Source organism: Peromyscus leucopus, chromosome 7 (genome assembly GCF_004664715.2).
Source record: "Peromyscus leucopus breed LL Stock chromosome 7, UCI_PerLeu_2.1, whole genome shotgun sequence".
NCBI classification, from domain to species: Eukaryota; Metazoa; Chordata; class Mammalia; order Rodentia; family Cricetidae; genus Peromyscus; species Peromyscus leucopus.
Window position 1 is genome coordinate 8,113,473 of NC_051069.1, and position 27,845 is coordinate 8,141,317.

The 27,845-nt window shown below is 51.7% G+C and overlaps 1 protein-coding gene across 1 annotated transcript in view; it reads right to left on the minus strand.

Moving 5' to 3' along the window:
- Megf11 (multiple EGF like domains 11) overlaps positions 1–27,845 on the minus strand; it is a 326,646-nt gene that overhangs the window by 19,754 nt on the left and 279,047 nt on the right. Inside the window, 5 exon segments of the mRNA XM_028866814.2 lie at positions 2,189–2,323; positions 2,712–2,858; positions 7,658–7,760; positions 8,733–8,896; positions 9,767–9,887. Of these exon segments, the coding sequence (XP_028722647.1) occupies positions 2,189–2,323; positions 2,712–2,858; positions 7,658–7,760; positions 8,733–8,896; positions 9,767–9,887 (670 nt within the window).

Here is a 27,845-nt window from a genome sequence, read left to right on the forward strand (position 1 = left end):
CCCAAACTGCCTGTTGCCCTGGCTCCTCCTCCTCCCTGTCTCTGGGAAATGCTTTATTCTGCGGATCCAGTCTGAGCCCCATCCTCCTGAAAGGTCGCTTCCTTGCACCCCCGCTGTTGGCTGAGGCAAAGGGCTGTCCACAAGCTTGGTGGGGAGCAGGGTGCTGGGCTGTTCCACCAGCCTTCACCCCACAACTGAACTTCTCTAACAAGGCAGTCTTCCCTTTGAAGTCTTCCCCTACGCAAGGCGGACAAATCCGCCCGCAGAGCCGCTAATGTGATCGGTCTAATGCATTAATCGCAAGACTTCTTAGCTGAATCAAGAGTCAGGCCCGGGGAGGGGAGGAGGGGGCTGGTGAAAAGAAAACATTGGGTTATATTTAATCTATGTTTAATGATTCTGGGGAAGCACTGTCCATAATTTGTAACTCACTGGAAAGCCAGTCATTAGAAAGTGTCAGTTCAATTTTTTACAAGGTTTGAGACTTAACCAGGGCAGTTGCCATTAATAGCAAACTCCATTAGATCTATATGTGGAAAATACTCATTAGACCAGCGGGCAATAAATCAGACGACGCGGGCCGCGAGGGTTCCTGCTTGGGCTTCATAGCTCCTCATTTAGCCCAGGCCTGCTTCTATTGACGGCTAGGTCTCCTATGTTTAATAAATAAACCTCAGCTTGTCAGGTGGTGATTAAACCATCCTACGAGGGCTACAAGCAAATGAAACTGTCACGTACGTTTCTCATGACCTCAACACATCATGGAGTCAAACTTCTATTCATGCATATTAAAAGTAGCCCAGCTCACTGGTGATGATATATGGAAAGAATGGGTTCCCCTGGAGGTAGTGAGCGCTTCGTCAAGAGACGTATTCAAGCACCGGCCAAGTGAGATTCTTGCCTAGGTGACTTTGAAGTTGCCTTTAGCTCTAAGCTCCCATTATTCTCAAATGTCTTCACTCTCCCTGACTATCGTGTAAATGCTACAAGCTGGTATTTAAGCAAGGCCGTGTCCGAAGCCATACGGAGCGAGCCCTAGCCTGCCTTCCTAGCCCACCCCGTCTCTGGTTGCTGTGTCGTCCATCTATTCCCTACTGCTCTATCCTAGCACGCCCGGGTTCTGTTTCCGGAGCCGTGGACGGTAGATGCTGGGACCAGCTCCTATCATCCCTTGGTGGCTAATGTGGGGTGTTTTTTTTTTTTTTTTTTTTTTTTGACAATGGTATTGACATTTGCCATAGCAGAAATGCTTATGTCATGGAACCCTGGAAATGCTGCAAGGCAGGTGCCTGCCACCAGAAAACTAGCTAGCTGGGGGAAGCATGCTGCAATAAACTCGGTTGCCCCTTCAGGACCACCTGTACAGTGCGCTGGAGCCCTGGAGTTGATGTTGAGGGAGATTCTGGGGTTGAGCTGAGAGGTGCGTGGGGCCAGGCCTGAGTGCTGTTGACCTGATGGGAGATAGTAGCCTATGACAGACTGGGCCATGGCCATTTCTGTGCCCCGCAAGCCTCTGCCTTGACTACTTGGCATTCTACACAGCCCTAGCTCAGGACCACTCTGGATGTACCAATGTTCATTTCATGTTCCCACCTGTTATTGTTTGCTTGTTATGTATTTTGAGACAGGCTCTCATGTAACCCAGGTTAGGCCCCTGCTCTCTGTGTAGCTAAGGATGACCTTGAACTTCTCCATCCTGCCTCTTCTTGAGTGTTGGGCTTATGGAGATATGACACCACACCCAGTTTATGTAGCGCCAGAGATGGAACCCAAGGCCACATACACTCTAGGCAAGCACACTACCAACTGAACGACCTTCCCAGGCCTGGTTTTGGTTTTTTTGAGACAGGATCTTGTTAAGTAGCCCAGGCTGGCCTTGAACATGCAATCCTCCTGTCTCAGCCTCCAAAGTTCTGGGATTATATGGGTATGTACTACCGTGCTCATTTTTCCACCTTTCTTTTTAGCAGAATACTTGAGTGTGCATTTGTTTCTGACACTTGCTAGCTGTGAGACCATAGCTGTGACATTTAACCCCTGTGAGCCTGTCCCTTCAACAGCACAGTGACTTATGTCACATACATACTGCTCAGTTCCCAACAGCGTAGGAAGAGACCCCCTGGACACCCCCCCCCCTTCTCTCTGCCCCTTTGGTCCCTGCCCTGGCCTTCCCATCAGTTGAAGGTACCTTGGTTGCACAAGGCTCCGGAGAATCCTGGCAGGCACTCACAGATGCCACTGACATGGTGGCAGGGCCCGCTGCTGTGCACGCAGAGGGGACAAGACTGGGCACAGCCATGGCCGTAGAACCCTGGTGGGCAGACTGAGGGTGTCAGAGGGAGAAGGTGGTCACAAGCTTGTAGGGAGGAGTGGCCTAGACACCTCTCTGGTCCCCCATCCCAGTGAAGAGAGGCTCCTTGAAAATGGGGAGTCTGGGGTCCCCGCACCTGGAGGTCCGTCCCTTTCAAGAGAGGAACTGTGGGCGAACCCTGATTCTACTGAGAGGCTGGACCCTGAACTTGGGGGCAGAGCAGCCAGGAGAGGGAAAGAAGGCACACGATGGAGGGTGAAGAGGGGCCTAGCTTCCCACAGGCCAGCCTTCCTCAGGCCAGCACTACTGACTGGGAGGGGCTGGGTGGGTGGGAAGTCAGAAAGCCCTGGGCTGGGTGGGTGGGAAGTCAGAAAGCCCCGGGGTGGGGGCCTAGCCTTACTTCTCTGACATAAGGGTCCTCGGAAGCCAGGAGCACACTCGCAGCTGCCATCTTCTGGGGAACAGGAGCCTCCATTCTCGCAGATGCAGGAGGCTGAACAGTTGGGACCCCAGCGACCTGGAGGGCATGTGCTGTCACAGCGGATGCCTGTGGACCAGACACAGGGGCACATCAGTTGTAAGGGGGCGAGGCAGGAGGCAGATGGAGAGAAACCCAGTGGAGGTGGGGCCAGCAGGGAGGGCTTCTGAGAGGAGGTGATGCCCTTCCAGAGTCCTCAAAGACAAAAGGGACTGACTGACCAGGCAACAGCAATCATGGGAGCCGAAAGCAAGCAGCAAAAGAAGGCAGCCTAGCTTGGAATTGAACACAGCACAGTGGCAGACCCGTGGCAGGCTTGATGAGCCCAGCAAGAAGAGGTGGCCGCGCCAGATAAAAAGGCTGCCTCCACCTTCACAGCTGAGCGGGTGGGCATCAAGAGCAGGTTGGGCCAGTGAGAAGGTTGGTCTCAGGTAAAGGTTCTTGGTGCGAAAGCCTGGGGACTGGAGTTCCCTTTCTGAAATCCACGTAACAATGGAAGGAGAGAGCTGACTCTAGAGTTGTCCTCTGAACTCCACTGTGGCACACACAGCCCCACTCTGTCACACACACACATTCACTCATGATCTCTACCAGATTTGTTTTTAATTTAAAAAGAAATGCACGGTCAGTCTGAGCTATGTAGAAAGTTCAAGGCCATCCAGGGCTACATGAGACCTCAAAAGAAAATATGTGTACACACATTTTATATCACAAATACACGTCTAATAAAAGAAGCCAGAAATGCTAGCTATACCCAAGATATGCTGATAAACGACCCTCGATCTGACAAACAGCAGCCTATGGGGAAATGGATGGAATATCTCAATAAGAGAGGGGGCAAGACCTACAGTTCCTCTGAGCTCAAAGAATATTTAAGCTGGGCTGACTTCAGCCTGGAGGCTAAGAAAGAATTTTAAAAAGCCAGGGTGGGGATTCCTTCCAGGCAGAGTGGCATTCTGACATGTGTGTGCTAGGTGATTAGACCAGGCCCAGGAGACCAGGCGGTCTTTGGAAGATGAGCTTCAGAGGTTCCGGGCAGCACAGGATTAGTTTAAACGTCATGTCTGACTTGTTCTAAGGACAGGGGCTGCGAGAAAGAGCAACAGGAGGAAAGGAGACCCAGCAAACAGTCAAGCCTCAGTGAAGGAGAGCAGCGGGACCAATTTGGAGGAGGTGAAATTCTGCAGGCCCACCTGCGGGAGAGGGAGGGAACTCGGGGGAGCCAGCCTGGGTGGGAAGTCAGGGAGGGGTGCTGCTGGCCTCCTCACCCATGGCTGGGGATGACCTCTCTTCTTGTGCCCTGTCTTGGGTTTTGACCTTGCTGAGAGCTGGGGGGGGGGGGGGGGGGCTTCCGGTATCACTCCCTGAGAAAGGGTATGGCTTCTCCCCAGGGAGAGCCTGTCATCTGAGAATACGGCAAGTGTGCCATCTCCCCTCCCTCTTGCTGACACAGTCTCTCTTATGGAGTTTCAGGGGGGTTGAGAGGCAAACCAGGGAATGGGGTGGTGGTGGCGATTATCGGTTGACTGGAGCTTGGGAAAGGGGACCAAGATGCTTTTTAAAGATGGTGGGTACCTCTTTTAGTTTCCTCTTTGTGGGTGTGGTTGACCCTCTGCATCCATGAGAGAAACCAATACCCAAGTATTATCCTCTAATCTGTGCAGCCTCTGGCATACTTTCATGTAGTTCAGGATGGCCTTGAACTCACCGTGGGGCCAAGGATGGCCTTGAAGATCTGGTGCTCCTGTCTCCACCTCCCCAGGGCTCTGTGCATGCCAGGTGAGCTTTCTACCAACCAGGTCACAGCCTCCCCCACATCCTTTGTGTCATGTGGAGACAACGCATAACACAGAATCCAGTGCGGGGCTGCAGAGATGGCTCCGAGGTTAAACGCACCCAGGTGTGACTGCCAACATCCACACGATGGCTCACCACCATCTGTAACTTGTTCCAGCTTCAGAGAGTGGAGACTTGATTCCACGGAACAAAGTGGCTAGTGAGACTAGTCACGTGGGTGAGCTCTGATCTGACTGAGAGACCAACCCTGTCTCAGTGAATAAGGTGGAAGAGAAACTGGGGATGATTCCTGACATCAACCCCAGGCCTCTGTGTGCATATGCGTACACATGCATCCTCCTCACATGTGTATACATGTATATTTCATGTGCTTATTCATCTTCTCATTCTGGAAATAGTCTCTCTCTGGAAAATGAAAGCAAACTCCAGAGTCCTCTCCCTTCCTCCTGGAGGGGGCCTTCCCCAGCGTTAGTTTTCAGGAGCCCCTCTCCATGTGCTAACGGTACAGTGAGGGACCCAGACTCAAAGCCAGCAGTCACCTTAGCAGCAAGCCCTTCTCTGGGAAGCCCTCCTACTTGTTTGTAGGTCCAAACATCTGGACCTGCCTGTACAGCTGTTTTATACACATGGCTCCTACCTCCCCTGCCAGGAACAAGAAGAGGGCAATGGCCTCCTGAAATTCATCCCTGATGACCTAGTTCTCCTCACAACTAGGGCCATCTTTGTAATACTGAAGATTCAGGAGTTCAAAGTCAGTCATCCTTAGCTACGCAGCAAGTTTGAGCCAACCTGGGCTACATGAGCTCCTGCCTCGGAAGCACACAAACAAATGACTTACCCACCAAGTCAATGCCCTCTCCCAAAAATATGACCTGGGCTTCCCCTCCTGTTGACACTAATATCCTGATACCTCCTTAGCTCTAGTATAAGCCAGAGCAGATAACCTCTAAGCTCTCCATATGTGGTCACAGGATGACTTTTTTCAACGGACTTCAAGAAGCATTTTTGTGAACACCTATTATGTTCAAGGCAAGGCAAATAAGATATGATAGAAACTGCCTTGAGAGGACAGAGCATAAGCCCAAGGCAGACTGGGAGGTGGACAGGGTGTTCTGGGGAGGAAGGGAGGCCCAGTTTCTGCCCCTCACCCTCCCTATCTTTCCTGGCCTTCTGCATGACACATCTCAGGACATCCATCACCTGTTTGAGAAGCCTCAGGACCACCTTTGGAGAAATGGGCTTTGAAGCCAGCGGAGGCCTTGCTGAGACTGTCCATCAAAGCCAGATGTATAAGCATCGCTGTTAGAGTGGATGTCATTAAAATCAGATCAGCTCTATCAAAATCAGGGCAATGAAGATTTCAAGTAGCTCTCCACTTGGCTGTGGCTGACAGCGTAGGGGGACAATGTGAAGGCAGGAGCCTTGGTCCACACTGAGGGGCAGCTGGCAGGGCAGGGGACCCTCAAGCTGACATGCTGTAGAGGAATGTCCTTGGCCTTTGGCTGCCCAAATAAAGGTGGGGAGAATCCAGCAGAGTGAAGATTGAGAATTCGCACAGCTGGAAAGCAGTGGGATCATCAGCCAGTGGTCACTGACGTGTGCACTGCAACCGAAAGCTTCCTGTGCTGTGGGTTAAGTCACCGTGTGCCAGACGCTGAGCAGCCCACAGTACCCTTGACTGAAATTTCAAAGTGGCCCCAAGGTTGCTTGTGAGGATTCCACTTGTCTATGCTTTATGGGTGGAGACTTTAAGGCCATGTAAAGTAGAGGACTTGCCAAATTTACAAGCCCAGGCAGTCTGGCTGGGTTCTGTTCTTAGCAACCTAGTTTAATTGTCTCAGCATGTAGGTATGGGGGTGAGTAAGGCAGATGCCTTCCACGGGCTGCTATACAAACAGTCACTCAAATCACAGTCCAAGGTCTAGTGTGGTGAGTGTGTTACAGAGGAAGACTTGGGTCACCAGAACTCATAAAGGGCTCTTTAGTCCCAGGCAGGTAATCATAGACAACCTTCCACTCGAAACCTGGCGTAAGAGAAAGAATTATCAGGACTGGAGGTGTGACCCACTGCCACAACAGCTCTTTACATGAAGAGGAGAAGGAGATTTACTGAGGAAGATGGAGAGAGGAAGAGGGCAGGTGCAGAGCTGAGGAATCAGGACAGTCGTCAGGGCTTGGTGGGGCTTGCCTCTAAACCAATCCCAGCACTTGGAAGGCCGAGGAAGGAGGTGATGCACAGAGTTCAAGGCCAGACTGGGCTAAATAAATAGTAAGTTCCAGGCTTGACACAGCAACACAATGAGATCCATCTTTAATGAAATAAATGAAGTTTACTTTGGCACAGGTGTCTGGAATGACTGAGTGATGGAAATAAGACAGAAAAGAGCTGGGCAGGCCCACATCACAGGCGGTGGGACCTTATGGCAAGAATTCTGCCGTTTTTGTTGTTATTTTTTTTTTTAAAGACAAAGTTTCATGTAGCCCAGGCTAACCTTAAACTTGGCTATGTAGCCAAGGATGACCTTGAACTTCTTGATCCTCCTGCCTCTCTCTCCAGAGTGCTGGGACTACATGTGTGCACCACTGTATTTGGCCAGGATCTTAGATTTTTTACATCAGTTCCATCAAGCCACAGGCGTGAAAGACTGGTTTATAGGTTCCCTCTGCTCACTATGTGCAGAATGTATTCACCTGGGCAAGATGGACGGCATGAGACCGACCAGGAGTGAAGGTAGGCCCGAAGAGATGGGGCCTGTAGTATATCACTGGGCTGGAGAGAAGTAGCTGGGTTTGCCCTGTGTGGGATAGATGTAAGGACTGAGATTCTGAAGTGCCATGTTCTCTGTGCACAGGCTGAGCACCTGTCAGCCTTGAAATGTGTTGTCCTGAGAACAAAACCTCAACATTGTGTGTTTTTAATACATATCTCTGTACTGGGCGGAAAGGGAGCAGGTGGAGGGGAGGTACGGATGGGGGGCAGGAAGAAAGTGAGAGATGAATAGTCATGAGGAGAGAGGGAAAACAAAGAGCCTGGCTTCACAGGGCCTGGGCAGTGGCAGGGCAGAGGTTACCTGTCCATCCTGCCAGGCAGCAGCAGTGGCCTGTGACAGGATCGCAGCCATCGGCGTGACTACAATCACAACGCTCGCTACAGTTCAACCCAAACGTGCCATCCTGCGGGGAAGAGGCAGAGAAAAATGATCATACCTAGGCTCCTAGAGGTTCACCCCCTTCCATCAGCTCTTCAGGGATCCAGAGGTGGGACTAGGGCACAGCCGTGATGCTTTGTGACTGGGGACCAACAGGGCTGTGAGAAAGTCACTCCAAATGATCACCTGGCTGTATTAACAGGAACAGGGGAGGGGAATAACGATGGCCCTGCTCTGTCTTCAATATAGCCTCCAGGTGGTCATTCACATGATAGATTAAAATACACTTTGTCGTTGATAGGCATGGCGGAGGGGGGCGGGGATTGCCTGTAATCCCAGCAGTTCCGAGGTTAAGGCAGGATTGCCATGAGCTCAAGGAGCCTGTCTCACGAAACGAAACATACTTGGTGGATTCTGACACGACTGTCCCACCCGTGAAATGAGGAGCACCTACATTTGTCACTGGGGAAGGAAACATGCTCACAAGGTCTCAAGTGCCCACTCTGCCCTATTCTCTTAATTCTCGCACCAATATTCTGGAATGGTGCCACCCAGTCTCACTTTAAAAGTGGGAAGCCACTGGAGAAACACACTCAAGGAGGCAGGATAAATCCCATGCTCGGTCTCACCTCAGTTGGTCAAGCAGCCTAAGGCTCAGTGCTTGAGTTGGGGTTGCTGCTGAATGGCTTGGCTCCATGCCCCATCCCTAGTAGTGACCAGACCACAATTCAAATACTACCCAGAAATGGCCATCCTGCTGCTTTGGAGGACTGAGAGTGCCTTAGTGGGGTGGATTCTGTAGCTTCCAGTCAAGCTGCTTACCAAGAGCAGCACTGGGAAAAGCATTGAAATCTGAGTGGCCATTTTATAGATAGGAGGGTAGAGGCCACACAGAGGTTAACACTTCCGGACTCAGAGCTCTTCTCTATGGACTGTGTAGCCCCACCACCACCCCACTCCCAGGGAGAAGGCACAGGGGGCCATGGTGGGTACTCACCGGGCAGGGCAGTTCACAGGAGTCCCCCAGCCAGCCTGGGGTACAGGCACAGGAGCCGTCAGAGGGGCTGCAGGCTGCCCCATTGGCACAGACACAAGTCTCATTGCAGTTCAGGCCCCATGTCCCACTGGGACATGGCAGGGAACAGTCCGGGCCCTGCCACCCTGGGGAGAGGCGAAAAGGTATCACCTAGCCATGCCCAGCATGACTTCCTGCCCGCTTCCCCAGCTCCACAGGCAGCATCCCGGTCACCACAGCTGCCTAGACCTCCGTTCCTGGCACAGGGTTCACCCCATTTATGCTGCCTAGAAATGGGCCCACTGGACCAGGGGACTGGCCTTTGGGGTGTCCTCCCCCTACCCAGGCCATGGGTGGGGTTCAGCGGCACATCTCCATTTGAAGTCTGTCACTGTTTCTGCCTCCAGGACCCAAACTCCCCTCCTCTGTTCCCTCAAGCAGGAGGCTACCCCTGAGGACTGCAGACCCCTACTTCCCAGCTGCTCCCTCCAGGTGGGCTTTCCTGAGGGAGACCTGACCCCCAAGACCAGAACGGAAAGGAGCCAGGTGCACCCTTTTCTCTCCCTGTCTTGGGCTGGACCTTCCTTAGTTATTTCAGACAGCATTTCGTGATGTAGCCCAGGCTAATCCAGAACTACAATTTCTCCTACTTCTGCACCCCAGGTGTCTACCAGCATACCCAGGGTGGGCGGGGCCTTCGGCAGTGGTTATGTCCCTATGGACCACCACCAGCACCTCCACAAAGTCCTTTCGGCTTCCACCAGCTGAGTCATACAGGCTTGGGGGAACTCAGTCTCCCCATTCTGTCCCTGCAGCCCACGCGGCTCCCCTTCTCTCCATGCTCTCAGCAATTCCAAACCCAGAAGGAGACTCTCCTACACTCCTAGTCTCCTGGTTCCAGCTCTGGCTCTCCGGGACTGTAATCTGACCTGCACAAACTCTTTGAACCCGAGTGGTGAGGGGGCCTGAGCGGTCCCACCTGAGCCCGGAGCTGGAGCTGGAGCTGGGAGACTTACCCTCTTGGCAGGTGCAGGAGCCATCCACAGGGGAACAGGTGCCGCCATTGCTACAGCTACATACAGATGAGCAGTTGGGACCGTAGGTCCCGGCAGCGCAGGGCACCGCACACACCTCTCCCTGCACAGAGAGGGCCTGGGTGTGAGATGAGCTGTCCCCAGCCTGGGTGGCTGCGCAGGCAGTGCGGTGCCTTCCCAGGGCCCATGCTCTCATTCCCAGCACCTAGTCTCTTCTTGGAGACAGGGTCTCACGGCGTAGCCAGGCCTGCACTCAAGCTCACAGAGATCTGCTTGCTTCTGCCCGAGAGTTGGTGGGGGTGGGGATGGGGTGTTAAAAGCATGTACCGCCATGTCTGCCCCCCCCCTTCTGTTATCGGCAAAAGTAACTTTGCAGATGTGACAGAGGACCTCGAGACAGAGATGCTAATTATTTGGATCATGGAGGTGGGCCTAATATCAGAGTCCTTAAATCAAGAGATTAGAGAGACACATACCCTAAATCCCCCCACAAACAACGAAGATGGTGGCCTCTAGGCTGAGCTTCATACAGCCAGCAAGAGAGTGGAGACCTTGATGGACAGTTATAGGACCAGATCCAGCCAGCAGCCGGAAATGAACAAGCAGGAAACGGATCCTCCCCCTGGAGCCTCCAGGAGGTGCTGCTGGCTCTATGATTTTAGTTGGAGGCAGGTGCTTGAACTGAAGAGAAGCCGTGCTGGCTGAGGCCAACACGCAGGTGGGGATTCCTGGCAGCTGCAGAGACCTCTCCAGTTGGGGGAGGGTCCCAGCCTCCACACCAGAGCCCTAGGGTGGGCAAAATCCCTGGAAATGTGACCCCAGGAGTCTGCGTTAGGTCTCAGCAACACAGCTTGTGACCTGGTACCTCCTATCAGTTGAACTGTGGGGAAGTGAGGGGGTTGGGAATGAGAAGGGTGGGGGTGTGTGTGTGTGGGGGTGACAGGATCTCTTGTATTACAGGCTGGCCTCAGACTCTGTGGAGCTGAGGATGGCCCTGAGCCTTTGCTCCTTCTGCCTCGACCTGCAGCTTGCGGAGATTACAGGCCAGAGCCGAGTGAGATTTCAATCTGTTTTCATTCTCACCAGCATGGTGCACAGAGAGGCAGCCGATCCCCGTTTGCTGGTGCCTCCGAGAAGTCAGATGGCGCTGACGGGTAGCTTTTGAGTGCTCTCTCGGGATCGCACACAGTCTCCGTTCATTCTCACCACACCTCAGAGACACAAACTCTTGCTTCCTAGTCTTCCCACAACCCAGCAAAGGCAGTTACGCGAGGAAGCTAATGGTCCAGGTCACAGAGCTCAGGGGTCTCTGCTCCCAGGCTGGCTCCTTGACCATGTCACTGGGTGCTGTGAGCCAGCCTCTCTGGGGGCCCTTTTGGGACATGAGGATACTGATCTCAGACAACCCTAACGTGGAGTCAGGAAAGATGACCAGGCAACCAGAAGGTAACCAGAGAGGCGCTGCCAGGATGGCCTCCCCTAGCTGTCAGGAAGCTCAGGATGAAAGCGCCCAGAGTTACCTGGGAGGAGGGATCTTGGCCAGTCATGAGCTATCTGCTGACCAAGGATGGCGTGACTCCTAGGAGAGCGGGCTGTCTTTAAGGCCAAGTTCTAAAATGGGGCTCAGCAGAGGGCCACTGATTTCTAGCTCCAGGCTAGAATGAGGGCCTCAGCCTTGGGGGTGGATCTGGGTGGTGCCTCAGCCTCAGGGGTGGGTGTGGATGGTGCCTCAACCTCAGGGGTGGGTGTGGATGGTGCCTCAGCCTCAGGGGTGGGTGTGGATGGTGCCTCAGCCTAGGGGGTGGATGTGGGTGGTACAGCACAGGGCACTGGCAGTGATGGTAGCTCCTGGGGTGGGTGAGGTGAAAGATCAAGGTACAGGGCAGAGGCTGGGAGTGAGGACCTCTGAGTCTTGGCAATGAAGGCTACCCAGGATGCAGCTGGATGTGGGCAAGACAACATAGTGGCCCAGGCTGGGGGTATTCCAGGGCTGAACAACTGTAAAGGGGCCTGAAGACAGTTGGAGGTACAGCTCGTTTGGAAGTATTTACCTGGCATTCATTAGGCCCAGGGTTCTGTCCCCAGCACTGCATAAAGTGGGCACAGTGGTGCATACCTGGAATCCCAGGGAGATGGAGGCAGGAGGACCAGAAGTTCAAGGTCATCCTTAACTACATAGTGAGTTCAAGGCCAGTCTGGGCCACAAGAGACACTGTCTCTATATCTGTAACAGCCCCCACACCTTAGCACAACTGACTCCATGATGGAAGTGCCGTTCAGGCTGTAAAACTCAGCACACAGATAATACCACCTGCCAAAACTAAAACAAAGGCCTCACCCATCGCAGTCCATAGTGCTGGGGAAGTCTCCGAATGTACTAACCTTGATTTGGGTCTCTCGGTTTCGCTCTGGCTAACTGTTCTTGCTAACTGAAGTATGTCAAGTCAGAACATGGTTTTTGTGATTAAAAGCTCACCCTGAGAAAGTCCTGGTGTTACCCTGGGATCCCAAATACTCAGTGTAGTTGTTGGCCGGCTAATAAAGGCTTTCTGTTGGCTTAAACCCATGTCTGAGCAGTCTTTTCTGGTGGATACCCACAACATTTCAAAAAATGAAACAAAACAAAGAAAATCTATGGAAGGGGCCGGAGTGATGGCTTAGGAAAACATGCGTGCAGCTCTTCCAAAGGACCTGAGTTCTGTTCCCACACCCACACCGAACATCTCAAACCAACTGTAACTTCAGCTCCAAGGGATCTGATGAGCTCTTCTGGCCTCTGCAGTACCTGTACACATGTGGCATACACACAGATATACACATACACATAAATAAAAATATATATTTTTTCAAGACAGGGTTTCTCTGTGTAGCCCTGTCTATCCTGGAACTCACTCTGTAGATCAGGCTGGTCTTGAATTCAGAGATCTGCATGCCTCTGCCTCCCAAGTGCTGGGATTAAAGGCATGTGCCTGGCAATAAAATAATTTTTAAAAACCTTTAATTAAAAGTAATAATAATGAGGGATGGAGATATGGCTCAGTGGGAGAACATATGTGCAAGGCAACTTTGATCCCTTCAGTTTGACCCCTCCCCCAGTTCCACAAAATAAATAAAATAAGTAAGCCTTAGATAAACCTTGCTATTTGTGGAAAGATATAACATCTTCTAAAAAGAATATGACAAGACCTGAAGAGATGGTTCCAGGTTAAGATCACTGGCTGCTGCTCTCCCAGAGGACCCACGTTTGGTTCTCTGCACCCACATGGCAGCTGACAACCACCTGTAACTTCAGTTCCAGGGGATCTGACACCTGATCTGGCCTCAGTGGGCACCAGGCACAGAGACATACATTCAGGCAAACACCCAGACCCAGAAAAATAATAAAAATGAAAGACAATGACAAGCCCCTCAGGATTTAAGCAGAAGGAAGTGGGGAAGGACAGATCCATTTCTCACCAACTCAGCAATGCCAGGCTGGCGGCAGAAGAGGTGTGTGTTCTCAGAGAGCAGAAACCCAACTCTGAGGCCTTCTCCTGCCAGCCCTGTGAGCTTGCCACTCATTCCTCCTCCTCACCTCTTTAACTAGCATACACCAAGGACACAGTCTCAGGGGCTGGGAGGACCAGTTTCTGGAAAGCCACCCCATGCCAAGCGATGTTCCAAATACTTTCATTTGTTCTTGAGAGGGAAAAAAAAAGGAGGGGGGTGTAGAATCTGGGCCTGGTAGCACAAGCCTGTAATCCCAGCTACTCAGGAGGCTGAGGCGGGAAGATTAAAAAATCAAGGCCAACCTGGACAACTTAGTAAGACCCTGTCTCAAAGCAAAAATTAAAAAAGATGGATAGGTAGGGTGTGTGTGTGTGTGTGTGTGTGTGTGTGTGTGTGTGTGTGTGTGTTAGAGAGCTTGTATGGCATGCACAGGGTCTCCAGTTCAATCCTCAGTACTAGGAGAAAGGAAAGAAAAAGACGGCGTAGGCGTCCACGGGACTGAATGTGTAATTCTGCTCTGGCTGCCCACTGGCTTCCGGCATGCCTCGCCATCTACCACTGTAAGTAAGTTCCGTTTCCTGACCTTCACAGTTCAGCAAGCCCGAGTGCAAGTTCCCCTCCAGTTGGCTTCTGGTTCCCTAGACTCCAGGCTACGAGCTGAGGGTCAGGTGGTTCTGCAGTTGATTGGCAGCCTCTGGTGACAGGCATTTGCTGTAAGCCAATGGTTAGCCTTTTTGGTGAGGCTATGTAGGGTAGTCCCTGGCCTGGGTCAACTGATACCGCCTTAGCTACCAAGAGTCACTAACAAGCCTTGATCTTGCTAATATGGGTTGTGTCTAAAGCTAGGCAGTTGGTCCTGTGTCTCCATGAGCTTGTGTAGCAAAGTTTACTTCTACGTTATTTGCCTCTGGTGGATCTGTTTTTCTACTTTGAAGAATCAGTTTGATTATATTCAAGGCTAGACTAAACCGTCAGTGTTTGGAACTCTGCCAAGACATGACCCTGGATACATGTATATTGACCCAGGTGGACTGTGGGTACACACTGGCTTCCACTGTGGGCAGAACCAGACAGCCTGGGCTCTGTCCCCATGTTTCTTGCTCAGGCCAGCAATTCTATGAATGTTTGCTATGGGTCCAGTGTAGAGCCATGTTCCAGGCTCCAGGGACACAGGATGATCTGGGGCCCAGCCTCTGCCTATGTTTTTATATTATCAGCCTTTAATCCTGTCCAGGGCTCCTCAGGGGAAAAAAACAAAACAAAACAAAACTCTGGTCTCCTTCACTGAAGAACAACCGCAGGTTTGACACCAGCCTGGCCTATATAGCAAGCTCTTAAAAGGAAGAAAGGAGGAAGGAAGAAACAGCAAGGGCCTATGAAGAAGGACGGGGCACCTCATCTCAGTCTGTTTGAAGTTTCTCACCAGCTGAGAGTCAAGAGTTCCATCACAAGTTACAAAACTTGCTGTGAAGATAACCTACACAGAGTCTTCCTTCTACACGGACATTCTATAGTTTTCCCTCTACACGGGCTTGCAGTCTCCTTTACATGCACCTGCATACCCTTGGGTCTACACGGACATTTCAAATAAGGATGCTCCCATAGTATAAGCCACACTTGAGGGCTGCAGCAGGATCCTTGGGTTTAGATGTACTCTTTCAGCTGGAAGCCTGTCATGTCCTGTTTCAGATGCAGTGTGGTCCCTCTGCTTCCTGACTGCCAAGCCAGCCTCACGCTCCAGCTGCCGTGCCTTTCCCACCATGATGGACTGTATCATCAACACCTAATGATTATCCTTTGAGTAAGTAGGAGAAAGGAAGCCCAAGAGAATGACAGAAGAGACCCATGTTTTCGTCACCTCTACTTTCCTGCTGACCGCACAAAATTTGTCTTCTGTTATTATAGCAAGTTAGAAATAACCATGCAGTTCTCCAAAGCAAACTGACACACACTGAAACTTTCTAAATCTCACAAGCAAGACCACCTCATCTATGGTGAAAGCATGTCTTAATATCCTTGTAACCTAGTATAATACCAGCTTCTTCCATCCTTTGGCCCATGTGTTTATATTACTGGCCTGCATCCTGTCTAGCACTCTTTAGGAGAACTCTATGGTCTCGCCCATTGAAGAACAAAACCCAGCTAACAACTACAACTACCACCACCACCACCACCACCACCACCACCACCACCACTAAAAATCTTCAATATCTTGAGACCCTTTGAACAATGGCACTTCAGAAGTCACCCAAACCGTATATACGACTAAAAGGTGCTGAGGGGAGCTTCCTCTTAAGAAACCCACACCCCGGGGATGTCTGAGCAGCTGAAAGCTCTCACTATGCAAACCCAGCTGAGTTTGATCCTGGACCCCACGTGGGTGTGCAAGGAGAGAAGCGACTCCACCGAGGTGTCCTCTGACCTCCACACCTGCGCTGCGGTGCGTGTGCGACTGCACTCCTACGTACACACCAGCAGGACCGAATACAAATGAATTACAGAACCCCGCACGTGAGCGTGCACCGTCCTCTTGGGGCTTGTAGCCATCCTGGCAGGAATGATGGAGTTTTAAAGAGACACGCGTGTCCTCCCTTTGGCCATCAGACTGTGTGTTGGTGGGATTTCCCCAGGAATCTCATGCCGAGAGAAGGGAAAGGCTGAGGCCTGGAGCTGGCCAGAAGGAGAACTTGTCTCCCAGGAGGAAATCTCCCACAGCTCTGACGATGCAGCTGCCTGTGGGAGAGGCTGGGGCCCAGACGATGATGGGGGACCCCACACCTTGACCATGACTGCTTAGTTATGTATGCCTCTGGCTGTCTAACGTGAACCTCATGACAAAACCCCAGGACAGACAAGGTGGTGAGAACAGGGTGTCATTGGGCTTCTTTTGGCCATCTGACCCCACTGAATACACTTCCTTTTCTGATTTTCATTACCATCTATCTGTTTAATTGGCCCATTGAGGACAGGTGACAGGGACTAGCTGCTTGAACTATGTGACCCTGACAACTACTCCTTAATGGTCCTTTGTCGCGCTCCCCTTTTGTGCACATGCTTAATCTACACTAAATCCCTTTCAAAACTAAGCTCCATCTCCACCTAACACTGACTGGCCCTGAAATTCTCTGCCTGGTCAAGAATCCCAAGCTCCCTGGAGTGGAGGTCTCTGGGAGAACTCCTCACTCACGTCGCTGTGGGTGACAGAACAAGGCTGCCCCTGCCAGCTGACTCTGTTTACACAGTGCATTTACCACCATAGGGCATCAAAGGATGTGCCCATGTGTTCTGCTGTTCTGTCTCTTTAACGCACAAGCACTTCCGGGAAGGAGAAGCCTCTAACCTACAGGATCCCGTCCCTGGCTCCCACAGCCAGGCTGCTCACCAGGACTCCACCAGGCCTCTTCATTCTGCTGTGAAAGGAGGCTGTGGACTTGCTCCTCTCCCTGCATTATTGGAGATGCAGAATGGACTGTTAACATCCTGAACCCCATCTAAGAGAGCTGCTGGTGCCGTGGAAACCTCATTGCTGCCCCTGAAAGAATGAAGCCTCTCCTTCTGCCTCCCCCCCTGTACGAGTCAGACGAGCAGTGTTGGTGCCAACCCTGGTGCCTAATGCCTTACATGTTCTATGAAATGTGATTCAAATGCTGCTGATTGACTTTTCTCTCCCTCGCAATATGCTGCTTTGTAGCTTGGCTCTGTTTGGGAAAATTAATCAACAGCTGGGCCTCTTATGCTGAAAATCCCTTCTCCTCGAAATGGTCAAGAGGTTAATGAGTGTTTTTGGGCATCGAAGGAGAGAGAGGATGGAAGGGGTTTGCTCCTCCCTAATATGAAGGAGGAAATTGTGAAAGTTCATCTCTGGGTCCCCTTAAATACACTCAGTGGGTGGGAGGCAGTATAAATGCGGTGGGACTGGATTCTTTACATGCAGGCTAAGGAGGCTTGTACACCCACTTGCCTATCAGAGCTCAGCAGAGGGGCCCCAGGAAACAGCAACCAGAGAAACTGCCCTGGCCCACATGGACTTTTTCTTTTTCCATTTTTCATGTATGTGTGTGATGTGCATGTGTGCACGCACATCTTTTGCATGCATGTGTGTGGTGCATGCATGTATGTGCACAGGCATGTGGAAGCCAGAGGTTGTCAGGAATCATCTCCTATCACTCTTCCACATTATGTACCGAGGCAGGGTCTCTCTCAAACCCGAAGCTCACAGATACAGCTGGTCTTTTTTGCTAGCCTGTTTCCTCTGGGGACGGAATCACAGGAGGGCATCATGCCCACCTGGCATTTAATCCACATGTATTTTTGCTGGAGGAGGAGATGGGATAATTCCAGAAAGAAAGAGCCTGAACTTTTAGGCAGGGTTCATGGGTTGTAGTGAGGCCAAAGCTGTGACCTACAGTCCCTTTCAGCTCCCATGTCCTTTAATCCGCTGCTCCTTGCCCCTTGCAGACAAGGCTCCTTTCCTGTGGCACTCACTACAGTGGCAATGGAATTATCATTTGGAATTCCGGTGATCTCTACCTGACTAGTAGGAACGTGAGGCTGAAGACTGAGTAGGAATCACTTGGTCCTGCTAACCTCACTCCAGCCCAGTGCCTCAACTGGAGTCTGTGGTCAGTTAGTATACACTGACTTAATACAGACATTTAAGATACTGGTGGGGGGCGGATTAAGTCAGTGTCTCCTGTAGTCCAGGCTGTCTTCCAACTCTCTCTGTAGTTCAGGCTAGCCTTCAGTTTCTGTGGTGCTGGGGATGGAACTGAGGGCTTTATGCATGCTAGGCAAGTGTTCTGTCAACTGAGGTATAGACTCAGCCAGGGAATATTTTTTTAACCACTGGTATGTGTCAGACACAACAGCAGGAAGTACTCCCGTGCTGATGGTTCCTGGTGCTGATGGTGCTGCTGACTCGGGATGCCTTCAGCATCTCTCTCCCACCTCCCCGGCCCTTGCTTGAGTGGGAGGGCTTTATGCAGTAGCTTGCTCCTGGCTTCTCCCTCTCCCTGCTCCCTGGCTGAGCCCTGTCCTGGGCTCTTGTACTGTGCTTACCACCTGAGGGGCGGGGCTGCTTCTAGCTACAGCAGGTCCATTTCAGCATCAATTGCAGGTCATCTGGGCCAGAGTGAGGCTTCCCTACAGGCTGGGCCTGAGTCTTCCTGGGCAAACACTGATTGTAAGTAGCCATACCCATCCTCCAAGCTTTCATCATTAGTAGTTTATCTCCGACACTGGCATTGCAGAGCAAGGCATGTAGTCCAGTTGGCAGAGCGCTTGCCTAGCATGCATAACATAGACCCAGTACCACCTAAACTGAGCATGGTGGCACATATCTGTAATCCCAGCATGTGGCAGGTAGAGACAAGAGAATCGGGACTTCAAAGTTATCCTTAGCTACATAGTGAGTTTAAGGCCAGCCTGGACTACTCTAGACCCTATCTCAAACAACAACAAACAACAACACACCTTTCGCGTTTTTAGATAGCAAAAAGACTTGTCTCTAAATGTCTGAGAATGGCCCTACTGGGTATTGGGAGACCTTTCTAGGTACTGAGAACGGGTGTAGGTGGACTGTGAAGGAAGCAGGGATGCAAAGAGGCTGGCAGGGGAGGGGCATGGCTGGCTGCACCTGTCCTGCAGATACTCTGAGGACTGTTTTTAGTAAAAGTGTGTGTGTGTGTGTGTGTGTGTGTGTGTGAGTGCATTTATACTGCCAATAACTGTCAGTTATTGGACTAATACAGGACTTATACACATGTGCTGTATGCACTCCGTGCCTCAGATAAGCATACATATCATCTGAGGTGGGGAGGAAGCTAGGGATACAATCTAAGCCTACTGTTTCAGGGTCCTGGTTCATGTAGAAGTGGGAACAAGTGGTATGTGGCCCGTGAACGGTGTTCTCTGCAGGTGCTGGGACTATGCGCTAAGCTGTCATATGCATGTCAGGTGTCTGGGCTTGACCTGCTGTAGGGATCTGGGTGTGGTTTCAGGCCATAGGCACAGAGAGGTGCCGGTCTGTGAGGAAGCTGGGGTACAGGTCTGGGCACCAAGCCCAAGGAGGTTGGGGTGGAGAAAGATACTTCTGAGCCTGGTGGGACCTGTCCAAGCTGTTTCTCTATCTGGGGAGGGTGATGGGGACACCGGGGACAAGGGCCGGGAGCGTTCAGTGTGGAAGACCGTGAGGATGGCTGCGCCTCATTCTCCAGCCCAGTGCTACCTGATTTGCCCAGTGTCCGCTCTCATCCTCCTTGGGTCCCTACGACCCCTCCCCCGTGTGGATGCAAGGAAAGGGCCGAGTTCCCCTACACAGCCTCAAGTTTGCAGACTGCTTGCCTCACCGCCTACCACCCCATGGTCCTGAGCGAAGGGGCCTCAAAGAGGACCCTGCCTCAGCCACTCTGTCCAGCTGAAGACAGGTGGAGGGCAATGGGCCCAGCATCCATTGAGTGCCTACTGCATGTGACACTTATCCAGCACCCACTGTATGCTGGGGCTGCACTGTCATTACCTGCAGGGATGAGGTCAAGGCCAGCTCAGTGTTGTCATACCCCTGCTCTAGGCTGCCGTGGCTCTTTTTTGCTTGAGCATTAAGCTCAGGTCCCCACCCAGGCCGTAGGGCCCAGACACTTGAGCTCACACTGCCCTTCACTTTTCCCACACCCATGCTCACCTGTGTCCCAGGGCCTGATGGTCTGGGAGCCCCCCAGATACCTTTCCTGGGCTGGGTTCAGGGAATTACACCCCCTCCTTTAGACCTTTGTTTTACCAAACAGGGTCTTACTTTGTATCCCAGGCTGGCCTTGAACCTTCCTGCAAACCTCCTGCCTCAGCCTCTTGAGTGCTTGGACTACGGTGTACCTACTCCCGAACCAGGTTGTTCCACCCTCCGTGTTCTTATTCATCCATCGCCTTTTTCTGTAACATCTCTCATTTTCCAGGCATAACCAAACCTCTGGCAGGAACCTCTTCCCCTCCCGCGGTGTGTGATTCCTCTTACAAATGGGATTACTAGTGATCACCACTAGGGAGAGAAGCTTGGGGCAGGGCTGCGGTGTCGGGTTGGGGCTGGAGATGGAGTCCACAGTCACATCTGGTTCTTCTGTGTCACATACCACAGACCCGGTGGGTTCAGTCGGCAGCCTGTGTCCCTCCCCCTTCCCGGTGCATCCCCTATCCTTCCTAATCACTGTCACCTCTGAGCATCACGCCAGCCTCAGGGGTGACAGATTTGTAGGAGATGAAGGTAAGACACAGAAGAATGAAGTGGCTTGGGCCAAGTCTAAGAGTGGGGGGGCGCAGAACCGGGGCTGGAGCCCAACTAGACTCCGGGCTGGTCCTGTCCTTGGCACTGGCTGGAGGGGAGCCTGGCTGTGGAGGGTCCTAGCCCCTTACCCTCCGTGTACCCACAGTTATGTGGTCTTGGACAGCTGTACTCTGCCAGTCGGTTTTTCCCATCCGGAGATTCAGTGGCCTCTGACCTACCTCCCAAGGAAGAAAGAGGTGGGAGGCCACTTCGCTCCAACTGGGACATCAAGCTGTCACTTGTCCTTCTCCCTGGTAATGGCTTAGGAAGGTCTCTAGCCAATCAGAACTCTCCATCACAGCCCTCTCCTCTTCAGGCACTGTGGACTCAAGGCTAAAGCAGGTTCTGGGTTCAAACAGTGTCAAGCTCAGCTACCATGTACCGGGGAAGGTCGCTTTGCCTCCTGGAGCATCAGTCTCTTCTGCAAGAAGATACCTCGCAACCCCCATCTGAAGGATGGTGTCGAGTGAGAGAAACACAGTACTGGGTTGGCTGTGCTCGGCACTCATGGTGCATGCCCCCCCCCCCAGTCATGCATTTCAGACTGTCCACCCTCGAGAAGCTGAGGCTCAGACCCAGGTCTTGGATCCTGGCCAGCATGAGTCTCATCTATACAAGTGACTTAGGCAAAAGGAAGTTTGGGTATGTTGGAAGCATGCGTGCCTGGGACCTACCCTGACACTTCTAGCTGCCTGCAGAGCCGGCACCAGGCGCCACCCGAGTGACGAGGGCACCGAGAAGGGCAGCGGGAGCTCCACCGGAAAGGGGTGGTGTGGAATCGGAAGAGAAGACTCAGCAGTTTTCCCTAATGAGGCCGCAAACCACAGAGTCCCAGAGGGGGAAGCTAGCCTGAGCCTCGGTGACACAAAGCCAATTCCCTCTCCTTTGCTCTGTGGATTAATTGCCAACATGATTTAACTTCCTCGTACACACCACCCCGTGTCTTCACCACTATCCCTCCTGCCCAGGGGAAAACAAGCTCGCGACAGGCAGCTGGAAGAGGCAAGCGCATTAGCTGGAGTTCTCACCTCTGCTCCACCCCAGCTCTGCTGCGTTTCGCCATGTGACCTGAGCCAAGTCAACTCTCCCTCTCTGGCCTCAGTTTCTTCCCCCGCAGAATGGAGGTGGGGGGTAACTATAGAAGTGCAGCGTGTCCTTCTGCCTCTGCTCTTGAGAGAGAATTCCCAGATCCCCTCGACAAGCTCCGGGCTGCCACTCACTCTGTGTCCTTGTGCCTGCATGGCTGTCCTTCTTAACCCATTGTTCAGAGAGGAATCCGGCGCTCTGAGGCTGAGCCCATGGCTGCAGATGCTGAGGGACACCCGGGGCTTCCAGCACAAACCCTGATCACAAGCCCTTGCCTGTGTTCAGGCCCTTTTACTTTAAACCCTGCATGGTCCCATGATGCATTTTAACAAGCATTCATTGAGCATCTGCTACATGCCGGGTTTTGTTCTAAGCACTGCATACATTGTATACTATCCAATCCTAAGAATCACGTTAGAACAGAATAGCAATGTTCCCTGTGTTACAGATGGATTGTTATTGGTTATAGCCCACCTAACTTTGAACTTTCTGTGTGGCTGAGGATGACCTTGAACTCCTGATCCTCCCGCCTTCACCTTTTCAGTGCTGAGATTACAGGCATGCGTCGCCTTGCCAGGCTTGTGTGGTGCTAGGAATCAAACCCAGGGCTTTGTGCATGGTAGGTAAGTAAGTACATTACTGACTGAGCTGTGTGCTCAGCCCCATCTCATAGATGAAAAATTGAATTTAAAAGAAGCCAGCAAATGGTACAAAGGTGCTTGCCATGCAAGCCTGTGACCTGGAACCTTCAGTGGAAGGAGAGAACCACCTCCTGAAAGTTATCCTACACACACACACACACACACACACACACACACACACACACACACACACTGGCATGCACATGCCCCCCCCAAGAATAATAATAAATAAAAAGGAAAAAATCCGAGCCTAGAGACACTCAAGTAACTCTACTAAGGCCACATAGCAGGAGGTAGCAGTCCTAGAGTTTGATAATGCAGTGTATGTGTGTGTATGTGTGTGTGTGTGTGTGTGTGTGTGTGTGTGTGTGTGTATGTGTGTTCATATTTTTGGTAATTTTAAAAGCTTTGCACAGTCTTGCTCACACAGCCATGGCAGCTAGAGGGTGAATTTGTATGCCTAGTACTGCATCAGGAAAAAAATCTTTTATGACAATAATCGCGACAGTAGTCCGTGATGGGGGCGGAGCAGGGAACAAGAAGCTGCTTTTCTGCTCTTAGGATTAGAGTCGATGGAACAGGGTCTGATGAGCAATGAAACAATTAATTAAAACAGGAAATGAGCAGGTGTGCTGTGTGCGTCACCCGGCTGTCATGACCATCCTGCACTCTCTCCTGGCCACATCTGCCCTCACACCAAAGTTCCAGCTCAGGAGCCACACAGAGGCTCTATGCATTCAGCCCGCTGAGGGAAGCCGAAGAGGGATGTCTTTAAAGGACACCCAGAAACCTTGTGTGGAGAAAATTCAATTGCTGCCCCACTGATCTGTAACTCTCGCCCCCTCCTGCCTCCCCTAGCCCAAGCAGCTGAGCTTTGCATATGACCTATGGACAGAGAGGAGAAAGCTGAGAAAAATGCGGGAAGGAGTTGGTTCATTTGGGTGATGGAGTGCCCGCTCCCCTCGCCAGCATGCAGGGCTCAATAATGGCAGACAGGGCTTCAAAAAATTGCAGCATGAATAGATGAGCCCTTTAAGGTAATAGAAATGCTGTCATCCTAGGGAGAAATATGGGCCCCGAGTCCTGCGGGAGGGGACACTGGGCCCGTCTGCCCTGCCTGCTGAGCTTTCGGTCCCCATTATAACCAAAACTAAAAGAAGGCATCGGGCTGAGGAATGGTCAGAAAGACCCCTTATCTCCTGGCCCCTGAAGGCTCCATGCAGGGAGGAGGCTGCAGGAAGGGACTGGGAAATCAAGGCATTGCAGCCCGGCTGTGACCTTGCAGCCTGCTCCCTGCAGGCACTGTCGGAACAGCAATTAGTTCTAGACCCAAGTGTGCAGGAGGCTCCGTCAGGCAGAGCCTTAATAAAGGAGAGGTGGGGTGGGCAGCAGAGACATGCGCGCGGCTGTGAAATCAGACGCGCTTCCCTCTGGGCTGAGAAAGCCTATTTTATTTTCCTTTCTGAGGACATAGCTGCCCTACAGCTTCCACCCTGGAGGAAGCTGCAGTTAAGGGTTCCCTTCTCGTCCCATCTGCTTCTACATCCCAGACAGGCTCTCAGGCCTCTGCAGGTGGGCATCAGCAGCATCAACCGGCATCAGCAGCGTCAACCTTTTAAGCATGGCCATTAGGGCTGACACTTGTTGAAAGATGACTAATACACTCTTTGCATACACCAATTAGCTTGATCAGCATACTAATCATCGGGATTTATGGTCATTTCCTTTTCACATATCATAAAACAGGCACAGAGAGACGGTATCCTGTCTGAGGTCACACAGCTATAAAAAGCAGTGACGCTGGAATCTAAAGGCAGGGTGTCTGGTTCCAACACCCTGTAAGGTGAGTTGTCTAAGGTACACCTTTGCGCCAGGAACTCAGAGGTGGCGCTGCAGGGCAGCTCCTTCTGCTTCCTCTTTAAACCCGATAGTTTTAGGGTTTAAACTAAACTAGTTTAGATAGTTCAGGCAGTAAGGGTATAAGGGTGGTTGCTACCACATCTGATAACCTGAGTTCAATACCTGGAACCCATATGGTAGAAGGAGAGAACTGACTCCTGCAAGTTACGTCTGCATGCATCCCACAAAATAAATAAATACATGTAATAAACATAAACAAACCTCAGAGAGGCTCATGGGGGCGGGGGAAGATTCAAGTCCTAACCTCACCAGCAAGCGACCCAAATCCTCCTTTCTATAGATGTCAGTCTGGAAACATCTACATTAATGGTCCTGCTATTCCCAAGGATTCCATTCATTAAAGAGACTTCACCAAGCCAACTGTTCATGTGGCAGGCCTGGTAGGTGGTGGTTAGGAGCCATGAGGTTAGGGAAGACAGGCCCTCGTCCTCAGGGAGGCAGCCTGAGCGGGAGCCATGGGCTTTGAACATGGAAGGGGTGAGAGTGTGAATCCTCCCGAGAGGAGTGTCCATGGAAAGTTTCATGAAGAGGCTGTCTGGAAAACTGGACAGGACGTTCATAGATTCAGTAAAGACGGGGTGCAGCGAGGAAGAAGGAAAAGAGACAGGTTTGGGGAGAGTGAGTCATGTGTGGTCACGTAGCGGATGAAATGAGACGCAGAGTGACACAAGGCAGCGGTGTAGATTTCCTTTGGGGGCAATGAGGAGTCACGGCGAAGGGTTAACATGCACCCGGCCTGCAGAAGGGTGAATGTTCCTCATGGCCTGCCCCCTCACCTACAGGTGAGCTATTTCTCTAGCCAGGGTACTGGGGAAGAAAGCTCCTCACCTCCTCTCAGAGACACTGCCCGGACAGGGCTGCAGGTACCCCAGGACTTTAACATGACATTCTCCCCACTGCCCTGCCCCTCCCCCAGGCTGGAGCTGTTCTTGTCTGGTAGAGGAGCTACTGGAGATGCACGGTACTGTCTGAGGTGCTGAAACCCTGTCTAACCCAGTCTGAAGCACCCCCGATCCCCAGAGTTTCCTTTGGGCCGAGAATTTCATTCCTATTTTTTTCAAAGGAGAAATAGAACCTAAAACATGAGCAGAACCCAAACTATAACTTGGTTCTTGCCTTCTAGGCCAGTAACTGTCTTCCCGCATCAGGAAGGCCTCATGCCCCTCCCCAATGGATGCTCTGAGTGATCCTTTTGCCAAGGCTAAGCTAACATGGAAAACGACCCTCTCTTCTACCCACAGTCTTATTCCTGTCTCTCCACATGATGACAGTGGCATTTCACAGGACCTCCCGAGGGACAAGTCAGAATGGCCCATAGGTGCTGCTGTAGGCCTGCCTAGACTAGCAGGTGTATGCTTATGAATCTGCCCTACCTGGGATGCCTGGGTGCCACTCACCCCAATACCCTCTAGGTATCACACGTGTGCTGGACTTGAGAAAAACAGCATCTACTCTCTCTACCCTCATAGCTTGGCATCTGAGTCGGTACCTATTGTGTGGTTCAGGCCCTTATCTGTAAACTGATATAGGAAGCTCCCTATTCTTATCACAAAGTCCCTTGTCACAGATGAGGACAGTCAGGTTTAAGCAGGATACAGGACTCGCCATAGGCAGAGGCAGTGGTGGAAAGCTGGAATCTGAACTCTGGTCTGTGTTGTTCTGGAGTGTCTCGTCTACCCAAACTCATTACCATTCGAGCGTGTAGTAGCTTCCGCCACTTCGCCTCTGGCTTTCTAATCCTGGCCAAGTTTCTCTCCCTGTTTAAATTCCAGATCATTTGCAAGCCGAGGAAAGTGGAAGGATGTGTCTATAGGGCTCTCATGAGACATAAAGCAGATGATGCATGCAGCAGGAACACAGTGAGTGTTCTCCACTAGGCTGACTATCATTACGATCGGACAAGATCCTTGATGGCTGGATGGGTGTCTGATGAGCCTTGCCACACCCCAAGTCCTTGGCATCCTCAACATCAGAGTCTTAGGAATGAAGGGACAATCGTTAAGAGTCATTAGCATCAGCCCCAGCCTGTTCCTGCCCTCTGTCCGGTGGCCTCATAGGGTGGAGACTACCTGGCTATCAAGTCCCTGAGCTCCCAAGGGCAGTTCTGTACTAACTCCTCAGCACCATTCATGTTGACATGCAGCCCAAGAGCCTCCCAGCCCTTATAGGGCCAGCATTCATAAAGCTGCCCTCAAACCCTTCTAAAGGGCCCTTGGAAGGGGGCTGGGGGTATAGCTCAGTCGGTAGAGCGTTGTCTAGCATGCATCCATTACCAGCCTGGCTTCTCAAACACAGCAGCCGGCAAGGCTGATCGACTCCTCCCATCTTACATGGAGAGGGAAACTGAGGCCCAGGAAGGTGTGGAGTAGAATGGCCAAGGTTACTGAGTTTAGGATGAATCTCCAACACCCAGAAATGAGCTTTTAAAATTAGCTCTTTATGAATTCCTCATGTCGTGAAATCTTTCAGCAAACAGGCAGGTAGGTAGTCACAAATCAACGAACACACAAAGGCACTGCTAATTATTACTGACTGTGGGATGCTCTGGGGGAGACTGGGCTCAGTCTGCTCTGCTGATTGATGGCCCCATCCCCCATATTACCAAGCTGGCTAATTGCAGGAAGTCACATCATTCAGAAGCTGGGGCAAGGGAGGAGTAATGGCCTCTCCCCCTGGAGCCTGGAGCTCCTGGGAATGAGTCAGGCCATTGAGAACAAGGACTGCTTTGTAATCACCTCCAGCAGCCCCTGTCCAGCACCACCAGGCCCTGGGAAACCTCTCCAGGTATATAATGAGGCTGAGCAGGAGTGGGAATTCATGGGGTCTCACCAGCCTGTTTACAGTCTGTTTTAGCTTAGAGTGCCAGGTAGGCCGGACTCAGCGGTGAGAGGATGCTGATGATCTGATCACCAAGCCCCGCAAAGTTCAAAGACAGGAAGTCATTTACATTCTAGATGGGAGGCAGCAGCCTAGCTTCCAGTGGGTCCCTGGCTGGGGGCAGTGAGCACATGGACAGACAAATGCTCCCTTCCCCAGCCCTCCTGGTGCCTCAATTTTCTTTTCTGAGTAGCAGTGATTAGTCAGTCAACAGGGGGCAACAGGGGAACAGAGGAGGGAGAGAACGACTAGATCCATGACAATGCCCACCACCAGACCATGATGACTCACAGCCAGCCCCCAGTTAGGTGCACCAATGTGCCCATGAAGTCTGCATAGTAAGCAATCTCAGAAATCAGTGGCTTCAGGGCTGGGGACGTAGCTCAGTTGGTAGAGTCTTGCCTAGCATGCATGAAACCCTGAGTTTAACCCCCAGCACTGCCTCAAATGATGATATGTACCTGTAGTTCGAGCACTAAGTGGGTGGAGGTAGGAAGATCAGGAGTTCAAGGGCAGCTTCAGCTACACAGTGGGTTTAAGTCCAGCCTGAGCTATATGAGGTTCTATCTAAAAACAGAATCAGTGGGTTCTTCCTCCCCAGTCTGTGGACATTTGTATAGGAAGGGCCTGGGACCTGAGAGGAGAAGCCATTTCAAAGTCATAGACCTTCCTTAATAGCCAGGCTAGGACAGGGACAGAATGTCCCTCCCAGCAGCCTGCTACCAATTGCTTCTCT